This window comes from Dromaius novaehollandiae, chromosome Z (genome assembly GCF_036370855.1).
Source record: "Dromaius novaehollandiae isolate bDroNov1 chromosome Z, bDroNov1.hap1, whole genome shotgun sequence".
NCBI lineage: Eukaryota > Metazoa > Chordata > Aves > Casuariiformes > Dromaiidae > Dromaius > Dromaius novaehollandiae.
This window is the reverse complement of record NC_088132.1, coordinates 73,613,442-73,634,453: the sequence shown is the minus strand read 5'-3', so window position 1 is coordinate 73,634,453 and position 21,012 is coordinate 73,613,442. Positions and strand designations below refer to the sequence as shown.

At 41.3% G+C, this 21,012-nt stretch overlaps 1 protein-coding gene across 3 annotated transcripts in view; it reads left to right on the top strand.

The window, feature by feature from the left end:
• Nucleotides 1-21,012, top strand: part of LOC112988024 (protein unc-13 homolog B) — a 218,157-nt gene that overhangs the window by 122,805 nt on the left and 74,340 nt on the right. For all 3 annotated transcript variants that reach the window (XM_064502595.1, XM_064502594.1, XM_064502596.1), the window contains 6 exons: nucleotides 2,869-2,915; nucleotides 7,127-7,205; nucleotides 8,934-9,008; nucleotides 9,508-9,727; nucleotides 18,650-18,877; nucleotides 19,184-19,325. In XM_064502595.1, the coding sequence (XP_064358665.1) occupies nucleotides 2,869-2,915; nucleotides 7,127-7,205; nucleotides 8,934-9,008; nucleotides 9,508-9,727; nucleotides 18,650-18,877; nucleotides 19,184-19,325 (791 nt within the window). The remainder of the gene's footprint in view (nucleotides 1-2,868; nucleotides 2,916-7,126; nucleotides 7,206-8,933; nucleotides 9,009-9,507; nucleotides 9,728-18,649; nucleotides 18,878-19,183; nucleotides 19,326-21,012) is intronic.

Sequence of the window (21,012 nt, the reverse complement as noted above, 5' to 3'; positions counted from 1 at the left end):
TTTGTCATCAGCAGATTTTATAAGCATATCTGCCTTACTCCCACTAACTTCCTTGTGACGTTGTCCATGGCAGGCTCAGCTACAGTTACTTGTTTACCCACCTTAAGGCTCCCCTACTCCTCCTTAGTTTATCCCGCCTAATTAACATCACATGGCATCATGTCAAATGTTTTGCTGAAATAAAAAGAATTACTGTATCAACTGCATATTTATGGTTGGTTGCTTTGTCAAAGAAAAAACATTATTTTTAAAAACTGGTGTACCTTGTATGACATTTATCCTGTTTTCCACTTGTCCCCATGTTAATTCTTCCTTTTATGTTTTCTCTGAAGCCTTACAAGCTCTTGAAGTCGATAATGAGCCTATGCTAGTCTGGATCACATCCTCCCCTTCCCTCGCACGCCTTAACTGTGGGCACTGCATTTACTCTTCTGCAGTCTTCAGGCATCAGCCCTGGTTTGATGGATGTCAGGTGCTGGTTCTCTCAGCACTTACTCAGGGAGAACTATGCCTGGAGCAAATTAACCTGTTTGCTTGGCTTTTGCCTGGAGATAACTCCTGTTCCCACACAGCCATCACCTGCCTGGCCCCTGCATCAACACTGTCACTTCCTGAAAGCTCTGTCTTTTGTTTTGTGCTGTTATACCCAGATGATTTTTAATCTCAGCCCTGCAGAGGCTTCTCCTTTTTCTCTGGTTTTCTTTTTATTCACAAGTCTAAAAGGCTTGGCTTGGCAAAAGAAATTAAAACAAATAAGCAGAAGTACAGCTTATCTGGCCTTTTGGCAATTTTTACTTTGTTTTACTTTGTGTGTCTCAAAAGCTGGGAGATTTGTTTCCTGATCATTTTTTCTGCCCCCTCAACCTTTGCAGACTGGATTCCCCCCCCGCCCCAAAGGGTTCTTGATGCTCTCGTGGGCTCAGTGCTGTGGTATGGCCCATGATATTTGTGATCTGCTTATGTCTCAAAGATTGGCTGCTTATGTTTAGAATTTCTCAGATAAATTGACTGAAAAGCAAGTTACACTTTTAACACACAATTATGTTTACCAGTAAATGATGCTACGTTCATTTGCCATTCTGAGTTGTTCAAGATGGTGGCTCAGCTTTGACTGAACACTGATGTCAAGCTCAGTCCAGTATAATACTTTTGTTCCTTTTTATGATTGCATTTTAGCCATGACTCTTCCAAGTGTTCAGAGGCAAAGTTAGGGCTGTCCTGCGTTCTGCGCTCTGAAGGAGCTCGTCGTATTTGCTTCCTGAAATCCCTGCTCTCAACCAGCAGTTGATCCAGGTCTGTCCGGAGGAAGCCTAGGTTTCAGGCTGCGGGGAGGAGTTTTTCGGGAGCACAGCTTTGAGGGGAGGTGTGTCGAGCATACGTGGGGAGAGCTTGTGCCCCAGTGTGCTGGGGAAATGTGCACCTGGAACAGACTCTGCGGGTCAGAGCCCCTACCAGTTCTGCAGGCACATAGAAAAGCTGAGAAGTGCATTAAGTACTGGGTAGCATCACATTGCTCATGCCTATTGGGAAAAAAAAATCTACTTAGTCTTCTGATCTATGTGGCCCTGGAGTTGTAAGAATAATGAATAAGAAGTTTGGGCTCTTGCTGCTGTACAGTTTGAGACCTCAAACTTGTTTTTCTTCATTATTTCTGCTCCTTTTGCAAGACCTCTCCTGTCACCTGTGAACAACCCACAGGTTGTGCAGCTCATCCAAAGGAGATGAAGTAGTACATCTTTCTTTTGGTGCTATGTTCTTTTATCTTGCGTATAACTGAAGCTTATTTTCTGATGGGTACTGCTTTACTTTGCGATGATTCTCAGATTGTGCTTTCCCAGACTGGAGATATGGTTATGTTTGCTTTCTGCTGTGCGCAAGTTATAGCCTCTTTATCCTCTTGGCAGACATGATTGTCTGAGGTTGGACTGTTAGGTATTAGCAGTTTATTTTGCTTATCTCTGTGTTGCTGCTGGAAACTACCTGTCCTTTCAAGGAGTATGCAGGAGGATGCATGAACTGTACTATAGGAACAGAGATGTTACCATTTCCCCTTATGCAGAATCTTTACTGTTTTCCCCCAGGTATGTTTTAAATGTTTAAAAGCTTCTCAACTGTAATCAGTCCTTTTAAGATTTTCAAAGACACGAGACTTTGCCCTCTAAATACACTCTTATGCTAATATAAGAACATGGTTTGAATTCAGATGATCCTTATGTTGCTGTCTGTAGTGGTTACCATCATATCTACAGATCACGGTTCTCCTGCAATCATCTTGCAAGTGACTGCCCTTGTTCATCGCCTGTTGGAAATGAAATACTTGTGTACGAATGGTGGGGGCTGCAGTGGAAACTTCCTGCTTAGGGGGTTGAAAAATCTTTGTTTGAGCATGAACAAGTGACACTAACGTGATCTGTGCCTAAGAAAGCTCATATATGTTTGTACAAAGTTTCATGTTGATCAATCATTTGTCCATTTCATACAGATGCTTCTAATTTACAGTGTCCCAATTATGACCATGTTCACGTAAGTTGTGACCTAGAGTAAGAAGAGCTCTCCAATAATTCATGGCTTAGATTGAAGAAAAAAAAAAAAAGAGTTGGTCTTCAAAGCTCCCTTTTGAAAGGAGAAGTGCACTGAACAGGCTCTTCTGGCCCCAGTTCTAGGTGTTAATGAAATTGCATAGCCTGTCTGTGTCCATATGACCTGTCCTGACGTGTTGGTCATTTGAGGTGCTTGAATGAATGTCTGTATGCATTTGCCTGCATGCAGTGTGGTCTGTTATCCTTTCTTCAGAATATAATCTGATAATATTTTCTGGTGTTTTCAGAAACTAATTTCACGTTGTTCTTTCCCCTTCCTCCATTAAAGGATCAAGATGAGGCTGATCCATCAAAACCACCTTGGCTTAAAGGAGGGTAAGTAGCATCTGGAGATCTTGTTTCTGTATGTTTATAGTTACTGTGTATTTTGTGGTCCCCACTTGAACTGAAGTAGAAGTATCACTTCTAATGTTTCTAATGGCTGTTTTCAGGAATAATGAAATAGCTATGTCTCACCTAGAGCCGGGCTGCTGCTGCGTTTCAGTATCCTCTTAAACAGCTGGAGGTGGGCTGTGCAGCTATTCAGGAGGTCTGTGGTTAAAAACAAGGTTATGATTGCAGTGTATAGTCCCTCAAGTGATGGGGACAAGTGCTTATGGCACTAGTTAGTAAATATTCCTTGCTGAGTACCATAGAGAGGAGGCTGGATGAGGTCTTTTTTCCTGAATCAGTCGCAACCGGCACTGGGAAAGGGGGAGAGTAGCTCAGAATGATTGCTTTGTCTTTTGCTCTTAGAAAAAAGTAACTTTGGGGAAATTTTCTCTTTGCAGTGCTTTTTATGACCAGGGTAGTAGTCAAAACTGGAGTAATTCTGGAGATCATTGCAGTTTGTCATTTGTAAAGTAGTAACGATAATGCCTCTTTCAGGCAGGTCAGAGTGAGCGGCTGTGTGCGTTCTTGCTGCAGCATGCCAGTGGCAGCAAATGAAGCAGACAAATTTTGATTATGTCTAATATCAGCGTGATCCTCTGCATAATAGATGCCAGCACGATAGCTTCCCTAGAATCCTGTCCGGAAAAGTGTACACTTTTTCCGAGCTGTTGGGCGATGTGCTTTGCATGCAATTAGAGCGAGGTGGTTTTGTGGTGGTACACTCATTAGGTGCTGATGTTGTAGCAGCAGATTTGTCCTGAAATCTCAGCAAGGGACTGGCTTTCCGCACGTACAGGCTAATGCTCATACTACTGAAGTAGGCTTTGCTAATAAAACACAAAGTTAAATCAAAGGCTTCATTATACAGCGTTCTGCTTTTGGAGTAATTGTTCTGTAATGTTGGTATTGCCACGGAGCTTCCTCCACACCTGCAGATGCCTGGAGCTGCCTAGCAACCCCTTTCTTAAGGAGTCTAAGACTCTGCTGAGCAGAGTGCTGGAGAACTGGCAATTAGCAGGAGCAGAAGACAGTGATTAATTCTAACTATAAACAGCACCTTCTCCTGTATTAACGAGGAGTCAATACACTGCGTTTACTGGTTTGCACAGATAAAGTGATTTCCTAGCTTGAAAGATGAATATAAAGGCAGTCCTTAAATACTTAAAATTTGTTTTGTCAATGCCAGGCAGCGTTCGCTGTAGTCTATATTTTTTTCCTCTCCCTGCGGGATGTAACAAAATAGGCCAGCTAATGTAGTTTTGACAAAAGTCTGGTTTATTCACTGTCTCTCCCAGATTTCCAGAAAAGCTGTTTGTGGCTGGTAAAGCTTTAATTCCAATGTTAGCCACATTGTGGCTTGTTAGCCACAAAGTATATTAAAACACTTATGTTCGGACTTGTTCTTCCATAAGAAAGACTAGAAGAGTGGTGTTCTTTGAGGGAGGTAATCGTTTCTTGTCATCACAAACCATCTTTGCTTGCTGAAGTTTTCAAGATTTAATGTAAACGTTTATGTGATAAAGCTAGTATTGAAGTATCAATACATGCTTCAAGCTGAATGTGCTTTTAGCATAATGTAACAGTAGCTTCCTGTCTATAAGCCTGGCTTTGGAAAGATAGCTTTTAAAAAATAAGTACAGTGAGTATTACAGATCAGTTTCTGGGTGTAACTTCTCATATCTATATGTTTTGTGTATTAACGCACATAAATCCCTCATCGTCCTCATACAGAGATGCTATTCACTTCCCAACATAGTACTCTGTAATAGTTCTATAAATATTACATGCATTGCAGAGCAGAGTTATCCTATTACATATATAGCTACAGTGTGCCTATATGAGGCACCATCAGTAATTGGACCTGTGCAAAAACTGTAATTCAGTTAAGCAAAGTTAAGCTTGTGCTTGAGTAAAGAGATTCAGGTAGCTGAAAACAGAACAAGCTGAATAATTTTGAAAATTAAGAACTGTTGCTGAAAGATCTTTTTTATATTAATAGCCTAAAAGCAGGTCATCTAGGTATAACTATCTAGGTATTTGGATGTGTCTCTTCAATGGAGACTGCAAATACCTTTCAAATATTCTTGTCCTCTGTCAGAGGCTGGCTTAGGCATTGTTCTTTTTATTTTGCATGTGCAAAAGCTTCTCAGTCTATCACAAATATTTGGCGCAAACCAGGTCTTAACTAGATATGTTCTCAAGGACAATAACTTGTTTAAGCTTATCTTGAATTTATAAAACATGCCATTTTAGTGTGTTCTTTTCCTGGGAAACATCAAAATATCACAGTTTCCTTTCAGTTGTGCCTATTCTGTTGCACCTTTTTGTCTTACAGACTTTAATCAACTAAAGTTATTAATTAATTACACTGCACTGTGATGTAAGTAGTGCTGGCATTCCTAACATCACCTGAATAGTATTCCATGACACCTATTTTACTCCAAAACAATACTTATCACTCATGTCAGAAAAGGTTTGCAACATCAGGGCAATGGATGTATTTCCAGTTTGATTCCAGCAAGAGTGTGAGGAGTTTTGACAAAGTAAACTTTTTATGCAGGTATTGATTAATGGTTAATTTGGCTCAGATTTTTCTCTTGTAAACCAGAAAGGATTATTGGAGTGTGACTTGGTCAAAAAGATTTTCTGGAGTTCACTGTTGCAAAGGAGGATAGCCCTTAATAAAAACACCAACCAACCTTGCTGTAAGGATTTCTAGCGGTGGAGAACTGTTCAAATCCTTGGCTGAAGATTCCAGCAGTTTTAATTAACTGAACTGCTAAAAATCTGTGCCTTTCTCGTGCCTGAGTGTCTCCCTCATCCCCAGCTGGGGGTCTAGCTCTGCCGTTTCATAGGCAGAGCAGCGCAGCTGACCAAATGGTTTTTGTTTGCCACGTAGAAGCATCAAAAACCACCTGCAGTACTGCAATGCAACTGTGACTAATTGCATATATCTATGTTGCATACAGAGGCAAACCTTGGTTCATGGTGTTAACCGTGACTATGCACCTTCCCACCAGAGCTGTTCAACCAGCAGCGGCTGTCGCTCAGTTGTGGCTCGGACATATCACCCTCCTACACCCTGTCAAAAAAGTCAATTTTACCCTTATAGCACTGTGGCATGTTTCTATATATAATAGACTGGTTTCTCCTTGGTCATAGCCTCGTGCTAGGCTGTGCTGTGACATGCTTGTGCACCTTAGAGCACGGTTCCCTATTCTGTGCTGGAATTCTTAACATCTCCTTTCTCCTCAGATGTGAGGGTTTTCTTCCCTTTTTTTGAGGGCCAGGATTAAGTATGTTCTGGCCTAGACTCCACTGAAGGATAGCAGGGAACTGCCCCAGGTCTGATCCACTTTGACATGCTCCGTCCCGTCCGCCGACACACGGCATAAAGGTCTGTTACCTATAGGAAGATAAACGCTTAATCGCTTTTACTGTAGCTGTACACTTTCTGAAGCATAATCTCAATTCTGGCTGTCTTTGCTTTCTCCAGAAAAGCATTTTTTTCCCCCTTCCCCCCCCCCCAAAAAAAAAAACAAACAAACAAAAAAAACCCCAAACCCCCCAAAACAGGAAACACAAGGTGGATTTAATGAAAAGGAAAGGAGTGGAGAAAGACTGATGCCAGTGTGTTTTCTAAGTTTCCAAAGTCTTTCCTGATACGACACTCAATGGCAGTAGTAAACTATAAACTGAACTCTACTGAAGGAGCAAAAAATGTTTCTCCAAGCATAAGCGTGTGAATCAGCTACTGCTGACTAAGCTGTGGTGTGAATTAATGCCATAGGTCTGTGATTCTGCCGTTGCCTGAGTTTTTGCCAAATCACTGCCCAGCAGAAGCCTTGGGGGAAAGGCTGCCTTCCTTCCCCACTCGCTGCCCAGAGCGAGCACAGACCTCAGCACTGAGAACTGGAAAATTACTTTTTTTCAGTTTGCAACAACTTCAGCTCAGTAGATTATTATTGAGTTGCATTTGCAGAAAAACTGATTTTTCATTTATGAAGGCCAGGTCCTTCTGTTCTTTTTGATTATTGGTATTAGCAAGGAGACTTTTTTCTTCTTTTTGTAGGAGGCTGTTTGGTCATCTATTTGCCATATCTCATTGCTTGTGAGATTTTTTTAATACCTTTTTTTTTCTTCTGAATTTCCAGGCCCGCGGGTGGTCTCTATGGCATCGATAGCATGCCTGATCTACGCAAAAAAAAGCCAATTCCACTTGTCAGTGATCTGGTAAGAGATTTTTCTTCTACCACAGATATAGTCATTGGTGCAAATGGCTTTACTTTGTGACAAGTGCTAGTGTTCATTTGATGTTTGCTAATGTTCTTTCAACTTCCAGAAGTTGTAGGTTTCCCATTTAATTAAACTAATTCTAACAGTAAGGAGTTATGAGTTGTGCTTGCAAAAATCTCTGCGAGAATGAGGTATGACTTGGTAGACTAAGATCTTTTTAATGTTCTCTTTCCTTTTTGTTCTAAACAGGTTATTTCGTTATTTGTAGGCCTGCATTATTCTTAAATGTTTTCCTAAAAATCACAGACTTTGCGGAAAGTTATAATGTCCATGTAAGGTTTAGTAACTTAGCAGAAGATTGGGATTTCAGAGGATAGATAAACGGCGCATATGTGCTTGTATTTCGAAAGTAATTTGCAATATTGCCAGTAGGCTTCTGTGCTGAGGAAGCACAAGAACCAAACAAATAATGAGGACAAATTTCATATGCTTGTGTGATGCGGTGAGATAAGGCTTCTGTGGGATGAATTGGTTTTCTCTTGGCTGTGCGTTCAACACAAGCAGTGCGTTTTCACTTGGGAGAAAGGCTTTAAGAGCTCCAAGACCAAGGTTGCCATATCCTGTGATTCCTGTGAAAAGATAGCATACAAGTTTCTCTGCCAGCTTATGCATGGGAAGGCTGGTATGTGTTTTACTAACTGCTTGCATCTTTTAAGTCTCTGCAATGATGGCATTAACTTGTGTTACTTCTTTTGTATGCTTTCACTCTCTCTCTCCACAGGCCATGGTAAGTGGAGTTAAAGATTATCCACCAAGTCTTCACCAGAGACAAAAATTATTTTACCTTGTTTTTCCCTCCATTATTTTGCTTTTTATTTTGAACCTGCAGTGCATGTATATTCAGTATGCTGTCTTACCACATCACTGATGGAATGAACTTTTTCAGTCTGCCTTCAAGTAGCATAAATCAGAGCATAGATGGAGGTTTCTGTTAGGATTTGATGACTTGAACGCAGATGTTGCTAGCTCTTATTTCCTCCTTGCCTTCACCCAGTTGGAGTGGCTTGCTGAAGAAATCCTTTGGATGTCAGTGTTAGGTGCTGCAAAGGCAGTGACGGACGGTCTGCACGGCTGCAGAGCTTAGCACTGACGTGATGTGAAGGAGGCCGTTTTGGGGGGAGATGCTGTTCATTGTATTCAGTGATGGCCAATGAATGTGACACGCTGCACATTCAAACATGTGCTCCCTACCCACCCTCTGTTCTTTCACCCTGTTTGTATCCCTTTCACTGTTGTATTTGGGAGTTGGATATGTTATAAAACTGATGAAATTATCTCCTTTTGATGAATGAAGTTAAATACAGATGAGCGAGTCCCACGTAATGACCTTAGGCGACAGCAGTGCTACTGTTGCTACCAGAACATAGAAGTGGAGATGTGAGCACAGATTTTGTCTACAGTTGGTACAAAGAAACAAAACTGAAATCTTCCAGAGTAATATGGGTTGTGGACAGATGGAAACAAGCTGATGCCTTTTCAGAGTATGCTTTTGACTCTTCTGGTATGTGGGCTATCATCATTTAAGAAACCAACTTCAATGTAATGGACTGCTGGTTTGGTATCATTTTGGAGTAGCAGGCTCTCCCCTTGTTCACACCTCTGTGCATGTAATGCCAAAGCATTTCTGAATACTGGTAATGAATAACAAACTTTATCTCTTCTTAGTCACTGGTCCAGTCCCGGAAAGCCGGAATTACCTCAGCAATGGCCACCAGAACATCTCTCAAGGATGAAGAGCTGGTAAGTGGGAGGATTGCTTGGCTCCTGATAACTTTTAGTAAGCAAATTAAAGGCGTTTAGCTCTCTGGGATGTGGAGCCAGCTTCACAGATGTCTAAAAATATAGATGCAAAGCTTCTTCCTTAATTTGTTTAAAGAAACCAAACATACTTACAAAAAATAACATTTACTGTGTCAGATATGGTCCTGAAAATAGAATCTTATCTTTTCCTTTTGTGCTATCTATCATAAGAGATACTGTGTGAAACCCGCTTTATGCAAGGTACTCCTTGTCCACAAACCTTAGTTCTTTGCTCTTCCATTTTTTTTAAATATCTGCAAAATCATCTTTGAAAGGGTGTTTTCTGCTGCCACTTGTGAAAGTTTGCTAAACTTGGCTACCTCAAAAGCGTAGATTTATCGTACCGCTCATGTGTTTTCTCTTAAAACTCATGTGATAACCAATGAAAACAGATTCAGTCACCTTTCTGAATGCTGGGTCGTGTGTTCTTGTGTTTTAGAAATCTCATGTCTATAAGAAGACTTTGCAAGCCTTAATTTACCCCATCTCCTGTACAATCCCCCACAACTTTGAAGTGTGGACAGCCACCACTCCTACCTACTGCTATGAGTGTGAAGGGCTGTTGTGGGGCATTGCACGGCAGGGAATGCGCTGCGCTGAATGTGGAGTCAAGTGCCATGAAAAGTGCCAAGACTTGCTCAACGCTGACTGCTTGCAGAGTGAGTAGTGACTTTGCTGTGCTCCCTCTTGAGAGGTGCAGTGGAGTGTGGTCATTTCCAAAGGTGTTTCTACACCTTTTCTAGCTCCATATGTGATACCTTAGTGATGAGTGGAAAAGCTTTTATTAAAGTGACTACATATTTTCTGAAAAGATGATATTGGGCTAAAACTGCCCCATTCACTCTGTGGACAAGGACTGCTCCACTGACACAGACAAACTTGTTTGCAAGACTGTGCTTAATGTGCTTTTTTTAAAAAAGGAAAAAAAAGTTTAATTCTTGGCTCTGTCACATCTCTCTGTTTTTTGGGGTTGACCTGTGTAAAGTGTTTAATCTCTCTCTGTGTCACCGCAGGTGGGGTGTTTACTAGCATATCCAGGGCGGATGAGAGGAAGTGGACTGGATGGATAGGGTACTGGGTTGGATATTTTGACTTCTCTTCTGTCAGTCCTGTCCTGGAATCCCAGGCAAATTGCTTGTTTTTACCATCAGCTCATTTTGCTGTAGTTTTTAAGATCTTCAGAGCAGCACTGGATTCCTGCTGATGGGATAGAAACCATGGACTTAGCTGGAATTCTCTGTACGAAGTGCAAGCTGGTAAGGCATTTTGCCTTTTAAATAGGAGAGCCTTGTGGCTGAATCACCTTAGAGACTTAGGGCTGAGTCAGCTTAGATGATGGGTGAGGTAGGAAGGTGTCGTTTGAGCATATGGGCAGTATCTCATCTTCCTAGTACCGCTGCGGTTTATTTTGTTGTTTCTGCAGCGTTCAAAACCTGAGCCCTCTCTTCAAAGAAGACAGAGCTGTGAGCTTGTAGAATAAATGAGACCTAACACAGGAAATAGAAGGGTTTGATTAAAAAAGAAAAAGAAAATATTGATTGACTCGCTTAGTCACATTATTTTTATTTGCATGTAAAACTGTTTCTTGATTTGGTCTCTAATTTATATTCATGCTTGAGAACAAAATATCTTATTCTAAAATGGAGTACAAGTTTCTACCATGCACGTTACATCTTGAGGAGGAAGGTGGGGCCATTTCTCTTGATTTTTTTTTTTTTCTTGCTGTTCCAGATTGATAGAGTAAATCTAAGTAATCGGAAAAGTTTGTGAAGTATATACCAGGTTATTGCAAATTATGGTGACACGAATCTAAACAATTAAATCTTGCATCTGTCTCAAACTTTAGTTGGGAAGGTTAGACTGGATGATCCAACAAAGGATTCCAGTGAATCCTAGGTCACCAGTTTCTTATGGCTTATCTTGACACCTCAAACAGATGTTCTTTACGCTTTTATTTCTCATGTGTGCAGAGTTTTAAAGAAGTCACGGTTAGGACTGGGGCCATTTGCAGTGGCTTATTTTACAGACATGGCTGATATTGGTGAAATGTATCTGTTCCTCAGTTGCTTAGCATTTCTTGATTTGTCTTCAAGGGCCATGAGGTGATCTTTACAGTTTATAGCATTTAAGGGATTGCATCATTGACAGCTTCGCTTTGCTGTGACCATTTTGTGCCTAAGCAAAGGGCTTCTGGATTTCATTTGGTTCAGGAGAATGAAATTAAGACATTATTCAGGTTCCTGACAAATCTGATGTAGAGGATCACTTAGACTCGGGATAACTTTGTTAGTTTTTGGTTTCTGGAGTCACCAGAACCCTCTGTGAACTGGGGATTTTCAGCGTTTGAGATGAAAAGCTGCTGATACGTGCATCCAGGTTTGTTTCAGATGTATGTCCAAGATATAGTAATGTTCCCTTTGGAGCTGTGATATCTCAGTATGGCAAAATGATAGGGAGAGTAGAGGAAAATTAGGTTTGCATCAGCAGCAGTGAGGAAAAAGATGTAATTCAGCTGTACAGAGCAGAAGTAATGAAGTCAAAAGCAGTAGAAGGAAAACTAAGTTTAAGAAATAGCTGATGACTAAGGGTAGATATATTCCTGCAGAGTGCAGCTCTGGCCATCTATGTTCAAGAAGGCTTCCTTCAGACTGGGGTGGGTGGCGGGTACAGTGGTAATGGGAGAAATGTGGACTGTTTCAAGAGGAAGACAGGAGTTTGTGTTTCAAAAGAGAGGCTTGGAAGTGTGAGATGGGAGGAAGGCAGGACTGATGCTATTCCAGGAAGCTAAGAATGGCCATGTTAGGTCTGTCCCAGTATCAGGTTTCTGAAGGGATGTCATGGAGCCCAAGCAGAGGCGTAGGATGTGCAGTGTAGAGCTCCTACATCTCTGGCTTGCTCTCCCAGCTTACAGCTATCCCTGGCTTGAGGACTTTCCAAGCAGTAGATGCTATATTCAGTGACCAGCAGTGATGGCTCTCTGAATTGGTCTAATCCACCTTTGAACTTGCTTATGCTTGAACTTAGTTGGGGAAGAGGGACATAAACAGCAGGGAGGACAATGGTCTGTTTAATCCTAATGTTTTCAAAAGAAAAAAAAAAGGAATAAATTTGCTATAAGAAAGCTAAGGCTGGAAGGTAGATGACGACTTCAATGGTGAGAGTAAGGAGTCTCTGGAAGAGCCTGTGAAGAATAACCGTAGGAACAGGTTGTCTAATCTCTGGCTGAAGTTAAATCAGTTTATACAATGGGTTGTGGATCTGTGTGCTTTTCTATAGAGTAGAAGTAACAACTGGAAACAACAGTGCTTTCATGTATAGCAAAGCACCAGATAAGAACTTGTTGTCTTATTCATGGGATTGTAGATTTTTGCTTTGCCCATTTCCCTTCAAAATGTAAACACAAGATACTCCAGCACACCGGCTTGAAGGTAAGGAGAGGGAGAGCGCTCTGGGCTCAAAACTAGTGAAGCACTTAGGCAAAACTTCGCTTACTGAGTTATTTGAAAGCTGCCCAGTATCAGAGCAGGGAAGATACAGAAGCTGTGAGCTGGGGCTATAAGGGTAGCCAGTGTGAGTGTGTCAGGTATCATATCTGGGGTGGAAACAAAAGGGAAATTGGAGGTGGGCAGTGTGGGGTTAAAAGACAGAAGAGACAGAGGAAAGGTAATCCTGGGAGATTAAGATGGTGGGACCAATGTGTGGATATGCTTCTGGGTTGGGAAAACAATTATTATTGATACTAGAAATCTATTAAAAGGCTTTTTCAGAAAATTGTGTTCATTGTTTTGGCATGTTCATGCTAAAATTCTTCTAATTGGAACCCGCAAGGCCAGAAGAAAATGGAAAAATTAAATTAATTTTTATACATGTTTGAGGAACATAGGTTGTGCTTGAGGAAGGAGAGAAAGGAACTTCTGTAAGGAAAAGCAATAGTTTAGAGATCCAGTAAATCTGAGACTAAACTGTTTTGTATATTAAACTCAGGAGGAGGTTTCTTCCCAGCAGAGAAGTTTTATTATTGCTGTTGGTATAAAAAAGCATGTTCTCACATTTTATCCTCACTGAAGTCTATGCAAGTCTTCCAGAACATGTTGCATTAGAGTTAAATGAATTTTCAGGCTGGTAAGAAACAAATTTCATCAATTATGCCTTGATGTCTCAGGATATGTCTTCATTTAAGTCTATATAAATCTTCCAGAAAATCTTGCACTGGAGTAAATGAATTTTCAGGATGGTCACAAATAAGATTCCGTTGATTATGCCTTGAAATTTTGAGTGGACGCTTGGTGTTTTATTCCTTAATATCAGGATGTGCTGTTAATCTATCTTCTGTACTCCAATGACTTTCTCTAGGAAATAACAAGATCTCTTTCCCCAAGCCTATTAGAGTTAAGTTTGGTTATTTCTTCTGAGAGCGTTTTTCTTACTCTCTATATTTTAAGAAATTGAGTATCTGACAGAGTCAACAAATGTGTGGGACTGTAGTGACAAAATACTCAAATTCAGCACTGCTTTGTTGCAATTTGAAACAAAATCCATTTGGGTAAAATTTGGCACTATTTCTATATTAAAGCTAATTTGCTCATCAGTTTGTTTGTGAGACTGTCTCAAAACATTAGTTGTCTAGGAGGCAATTAAGAATGTGTTTGGAATATATTTGCTGCTCCAGGAAGCACTGCGCCCAAGACAGGACACCCAGCAGAGATGAAGAGCGTGAAACTTTTATCTAAAATTTACTTAAGAAAAAAAGCAAAACTTGCAACTTTCAGCTTAGCAGCTTAGGGCTCAGCAGTTTTTTGCTTGGTCTCCAATATTGTGTGATGAGGCGTGTCTTGCAGATCAGTTCAGCAAGGCTGTTCCATGAATTGGCAGTCTGAAGTGCGCTAACCTTGAATTACTTGTGGCATGTGTACTGCAGCCATCTGGTTTATGGGTAGTTGGCACTAGCTTGTTGCTCTGAGAGGATTAAAAAGTCCAGGTTTCTCTATTGCAGGTATTTATAAGATATTATTGTGGTGATGAGGCAACTAACCTTTTTGTTATAAGGTCATAAATACTTGCTCAAGGTAAGATGCTCTCTTTTTAGTCTTCAACAATTATTGGGGGTACTTGAAATTTCCGCTGTGGGGTTCCAATCCTTTCTTACCTGGCTGGAAATGAATGGAGGGCTGTTCTTGGGAATCCACGTAGTGGGCAAGCTTTTGGAAAATGGGCGCTTTTATCTCTTGCCCTGAGCACCAGTATAGTACTTGCTAGAGAAGGATGAGTGGGCAAAGTTTGGTATTAAAGGAAGAGTAAAGCCAAGGATGGATGTGTAGGATGTGCAGATGCAAAGAAGTATGTATAGCAGAATTATGAAGAGAGTGGAAGGAAGGACATTATGACAACGAGATCATAGCAAAAGGGGCTTGCACAGTTCTGGGCTAGCTTTTGAGACACAGTAGTATTCTGCTTCTGCAGGTGTGCATCTTGTTTTTTGATAATGTTGCTAATCTAGTTCTTGGTAGATTACAGTTAAACCTGAGAAAAGAAATAGCCCTGGGATATCCAAGTCTGGTTCCTGGGAGCTCTTGAAAATGAGAAATTGAGATCTCAAGCCTGAAACTGCTGTTGAACAGCAGTTCGTGTTGTGTGTGATTAGCCATATGGCTTTGCTAGTGCATCTGAAAAGGTTTTTGTTCTTTATGGTGTGCTGGAGTCACAAAGCTGGAGAACTTCATGCAAGGTACTACGGCTGCGTTGTTGGATGCACTGCTTGGCACCATTTTGGCCCCTGGGACTTTGGTTCACTTCTGGAATTCTTCAGAGAGTTTTCTGACTCAGGACTTATCTTTGTGGCTTTTTGAATGAGAAACTTGTGTGTTACACTCTGAACAGGTTGCAGTTGCAGAGGCTGGCTCTGAAGGTGGACTGTTAGTAAGATGGATAAGTCACTCTTGTGATAAACATCTTGGCTTCTGTGTCAAATGATGATTAAAGCACCATGGTGATGAATACTTGTTTGCTTCCAGAATCCTGTACAGGAAAATATTTGCACAGAAGGAGGAAGGATACCTTTATTTGAAACTTGAATATCTATTTTAAGTTGCAGGAATATGTAATTTCTAAGCATTATCCGCCTACTGAACAGCTGTCTTCTATCCTGCCAATGTTGCTTTCTTGACTTTTTCCTGTTAGAGCATAAGGTAACAGCACTGGCAGTTTACTAATAGCTGTATCAATACCAGTCCCAATATAGTCGTATTTTCTTTCTGTTTCCAGTCATAAATTGGCTCAGAATTTATTCCTAGAGAGGAATAGAGAAGGAAAGCCCAGTACCATTGATATGATACTGTATATTCCTATACACAGTACTTGGATATTCCTTAGCCTTTCCATAGTCATTTACAGAACTACTTGAAAAGCTGAACCTTTACACTCGCCCCAAATCACCGTTTTGCAGCTAAATGAAAAAAAAATCTCAACTCCACCAGCAAGAAAAGCACTCTCTGCCTTCCAGTGCAGTGATATGCTTTGGGTTTTTTCCCATGCATTATAGGTCATTAATCCCCTGATGATCTTTATTTTAAAAACCATGGAGATTTTTTACCAACAGGCAGGTGTTAAAATGAGGAAAGGGTGTGGTGTTGTGACAGAGGGTTTGTCTATTCTTTACTCTATTAGTCTGTGTTGTTGAATAGGCTGCCTTGTTTGCCTAGTCCCAGCTTTTGCATTCTGGATCAAGTGCAACCTCTGCAGGGAGAGGAGGAACCTTCCCAGGGAAGGAATAACTGAGCCCACTCGCCTGGGCAGGGCGGGGAGCAGCATGGATGGAGATGGGGGTTACTGGGGAAGGTCGGGAAGCAGAGGCTGAGCCTTCAAGGGAACAAAAGCGGGCGTTCTCCAGGAGGGCTCTGTGGCAGTGGCTGCATGTCCGCAGCCCAGGCAGTCACAGACGACTGGCGGCCTTAGAGCGAGCTTGGATGAGTGGCCCCACTGTGCAAGGTCTCCGGTTTGGGGGACTGTTAAATATCCTTTTAACTGTGATTCCTACAGTTGCCCAAATTTGTGTCCTGAAGCTGCTTTGGTGCCTCTGGAGTGCTTGCATTAACGCAACAATACGGACCGTGCCGCTTCAAAAATCAGGGGCCATAAGTCAGGGGCCATCTCGATGACTAACAGCAAAACATTTATATCTGCAAGCTGCCTGGCTAGTAATTTCTTTAGAAAATGGCTCCGAATTAGCGCACTCCCACTCAGGCATGACATGAGCTCCTAATATTCAATTTTGGTTCTTAATTTTTATGAAGTCCAAAAAGGCAGGGCAGAGTTTGTTTCTGTGGATCATTATAGATTTCAGAATTTATGCGAGGAAGCGCAAATTGTTCAGTTTGTCCTCCCCCAGTTTCCCAATAACTTTCTGTAGCTCTGCGTGTACTAAAATAGAGTCCACCTCAGTCCCCAGAAGGCCGAAAGCTGATAGCACTTCTTATCTGAAGTTCAAAGTATAGCCCTTGGTATCATTTCACTTTTGTATTCCTTTAATAAATGCTGAGTCTACAACTGGGTGGCTGTCTGATACAAGACATCACTTTGGGTGGTGCTAATTCATGATCACCAGTGAGTGCAGACAGCAGGGACTGTGTAATTAATTCCAATATTTTGATTTCATTTCATCTTAAGCCAACAACAGGAAACTCTGGGGCCTTTTCTCAGATGCCTTTTTATTGTATTAAATGGAATACTGAACATCAAGCCTCTAGCAAGTAAAATGAGAAATAATTATCAGGTAATGCAAAGTTATGGCCTGTTTTAGACCCAGGTCTTTAATAGCATGCCTTGGTACGCAGTATCTTTAATGAACTTCTGAAACTTCAGCTGTCAGAGTCTGTTCCAAACTGCATTTTTATACTTTTCGGTTTGGATGGTGGAAGTTATAATTGAGTTTTGTTTCTTTATTGAAGTGAATTTAACAACGGTGAAAGGCATTAGATTGGCGGTCCTAGAAATGGATGTCTTTAGGCAGTGTTAGTCACTGAGCACGCTGTTGAGCCTGCTAACAAGGCTGCCTGTTATGTTGTGCTGCTGGGGGTCCTTTATGAGCGTGCACTTGTTTCACAGAACTTTATTCGCATCCAGACACCAACTGCTGAAACTGTTTCATATGCAAAATTGTAATGCCTTATATTAAGGTGTTCCCAATGTCATCTTTGCCAGCTTCTTCCAGAGGGAAGCAGTTTTAGGTATCTTCATGATTTGATGGCTGCCTTTGCACAGGCTTGCACCTGCTTTAATGCTTATTTTTGCAGAAGATCATTTCTCTAAAACAAAGAATGCTTTAATTAAGCTATCCCAGAGGGGGAGGAAAAAAACAAACAAAAAAAACAGAAGCAGATTAAACTAAACTGAAATATGATGGTTGAATATGTTCACAGGATTTTTGTCATGGTTTCACTAAATCTGATTTAAGATCACAGCTTGAAATCACTGCAGACAGTGTAGAGAGACTGTGTATAGTCTTGGATTTCTGCTTTTCCTTTCACACCCTGATTTGTCTACCTTGTTAGTTCATGTCAGTACTTTCAGTAATGCATGCCCCATATCTGATGCAATAGTCTGTGGCTGAAATCTGACAGTGGACGTGACTAGCATAATTTAATATGGAATAATTGGTTGTGGGAGCATTCTTGTCATCTCGTAATTTTATGAACTTTTTAGCGTTAAGAGATATACAGATGACCAGAGTCCTCTGTTTTCCAGTTGGTTAAATACACATGAAATATAGACCTCTACTCTGGGCTCTTGTGTTTCCATCTGCCAGATACTGTACTTGCACCCCTTTCTTATGATGGTCCATGTCTTTAACTTTTGAATTTCCTGCCTTATACGTTACATCTACTATAACTGTACGATTCTAGTAATGGATTTGTTGTGTTGGCTTCTTACAAGTTGATAAAATAAAGAGCGGGATCCAGAGAGGTACTTCAGATGTCTCCAGCTTAATGCCTGATCCAACCAGGATGATTCCAGGCAGAAAAACTGGGCATACGCCGGGCAGTGAGTCCGTGCTGAATGGGAGCTGTGTGGAGCCAATCAGTAGGAAATGCTGTGCACATGGGTCCATCTGAACTCTTGCTCTTACCTGGTGCTTATGTGCAGCCTTGAGACAAGCTCATAGGTACTATTTGGAATGAAGGACCTGCGTCCTCTTCTTGCCACTTTCCCAAGCAAAGACTTATTTATTCAAAGCAAGATCATGAGGGGAGGGGGCATGCTAATGGCTGCTGTTACTATGAGAACCTGATTTCTGGGTCTTTCTCAGTTGTGACGGTTTTGAACTTAAGCCACTGGTCAGGAGAGCATCCTGGTCCAGATTAGCGGGGAGTCTGGGAATACCCCTTCCGTTATGCCCTCCCAGCACTAAGTGGTCTGGATTCTCTTGCATGTGTGTTGAAATCGAATGTCTGACTACAAAAGTCAACAGCAAGCAGCATTGTGTGGAGGGTAACTCACAACTCTGATCCTGCCATCCAGGTTCAGTGGCACATGACCTTCTGTCTTTGCATGTTTCTGATGAGCATTTTGTACTTTCTGGTGCACAGGAGCAGCAGAGAAGAGCTCAAAGCATGGGGCGGAAGACCGAACCCAGAATTTCATCATGGCCATGAAGGATCGCATGAAGATCCGGGAGCGGAACAAGCCAGAGATCTTTGACTTGATCAGAGATGTGTTCTGTGAGAGCAAGCTGACACATGCTCAGCAGATGAAGACAGTGAAGCAGAGCGTGCTTGATGGCACCTCAAAGTGGTCAGCAAAGATCACGATCACAGGTGAGTGAGGGGAGGCATGGGTTCCCTTGGCCTTGCTTGGGAGCCTGAGCTAAGAGGGGGTCAGGGTGAAGCTCAAGAGAATGGAGAGGAAGAGCATCTGCTCTGAACTGTCTCTCTTTCAGCTCAGTGTGTAGGAAGCAGGTGGAGATGTACTTCCTACTCCAGGCACTGTAATGCACCATGAGCTGAGGCTCATCAGAAATGGTATTCCTGTTTCTGTGGGCGTTCTGAGCTGCTGCTTCATGTGGTGTGCGGACACATTGTCTTACTGGAGGGTGGCAGTAACACCTTTTCTTTTCTTTCCAGTGGTGTGTGCTCAGGGTCTGCAGGCCAAAGACAAGACTGGGTCCAGCGATCCGTACGTAACTGTTCAAGTGGGCAAAACAAAGAAGAGGACAAAAACAATTTTTGGGAACCTGAACCCTGTTTGGGAAGAGAAGTTTTATTTGTAAGTGCTCTACCAAGGGCTCTCATCCCTCTCCTGCCTTTCTGTATGACCTGTGCTTCTGTGCTGACACCTTGTGTATCTGCATGCATTCCTACATCACCTGTCATGTATGGTGCTTTCATTTGTCCTCAGCACAGTGTGTGTGTCTGGAGGGCTGATGTCTATAACAATATGCATGGTGCATGCCTGTCCATGTCGTCTTTCCTAGTTGTTACGTGTACTTAAAAAAATCTATCTGCTTTGTGAATGTTTTTATATTGATGTTTCTAGAGAAAGCTAAAGAGGAAGGAAAATCTTTAGCTGGGAGACTCTTGTTCATGGATAATAGATGTACTTTCAAAATTCTTTGAAATATAAAAGAGTAAAGTTTGTATAAAAGATTATGCAAGCTTCCTGTGACCTACTGCTTGTGTTGGTGTTTGACTAAATTTGTGAGCTCAGATTAGAGGGAGGTAGTTGTCTGTCATTTGTCTGTGAAGCTACTGGTCTCCCCCTTAATTCTGGAAAGCCAGTGTAACAATAGCTTGAGGGATTATCTGTTTTCAAAATGAGCAATGTATCAATGTCTGAATCAAAAATAAAGGCTGGAAGTACAATTTTTTTTTTTTTAGATATCAAATAAGCGCAGAAAGCTGAAAAACATTTTGTTCTGTCAAACTTTTATTGAATAAGTAAATAGTACCATCAATTTATCATTAAACTTGTTATAATTAAAAATGGGGACGTGAAATCCAAGAAGCAAGTAGCTTCTGAAGATTCTGGATAATCTATTGCACCCATCTTTATTTGCTTCAGTGTGTCAGCTCTTTTGTTGTACGTCATCTCTCTCTCATTTTTCTTTTCCCTGATTTTTTTTGCCCAAACTGCTTGGAGGGAAGTTCTCCCTGAAAACTGAAGTTTGTGTTTACGTTTTAAAATCAAGCTTATGTCAGTCCAGGTTTGTCTTTTCAATGCAGAGTACAAACAAAATTATTTTTAAAGTAGTTTCGAGCTCATCATTAACAACAGAGAAGTCTCAGTTCTATTTTGAGCTGGTAAGCCCTTGGTTTTATATTCTTTCTTTAATCCAAGGTAACGTTACTGCTTGGTAAGTAGTAAGTAGGCTTAGGTGCCATTTGGATAACTCTAGCCACAATAGCAGTCAATCTGTGTGGGAGCCTTAAGGACCTTGATTTACCATGCCAAGTAGTTACCATGGTGTTTGCTGTGTGTTCCCTTCTAATTTTAGGAAATTCAACAAATACTGCGTTTAAAGATAGATAGCACAACATGATAAATGTCACAGTTCTCATGGTGCCACTCTATGGGGTTTATGGCCATGTCCATGATTCAGTAGAAAATGCGCTATTGGGCATTGGAGTTGATGCTACTTTTTATCTTGTCTGCGTCTGGGTGGGTATTTTAATTGCCTTGGGAGTAGCAGGAGGAGGTGAAGGAAATGAGCACAGTACCCAGATCGATGGCCGGAGAGTGTTGAGCACTGGAATCAATGTGTCATTTCATTAATGGATGTCAAAGCTCACCTTATGCTAGATAAGGAGAGTCATTTAGTTAAGTGTATGCATTGTAGGTCTTTTACCTGCCCATTTTTCTTTTTTGCATTTATGGATCTTTTTTCAGCTTGCAGCTCTTAAAATTACTGAAATCTCCTCCTCCCCATAATCAAATGGAAACTTAAGTCAACATA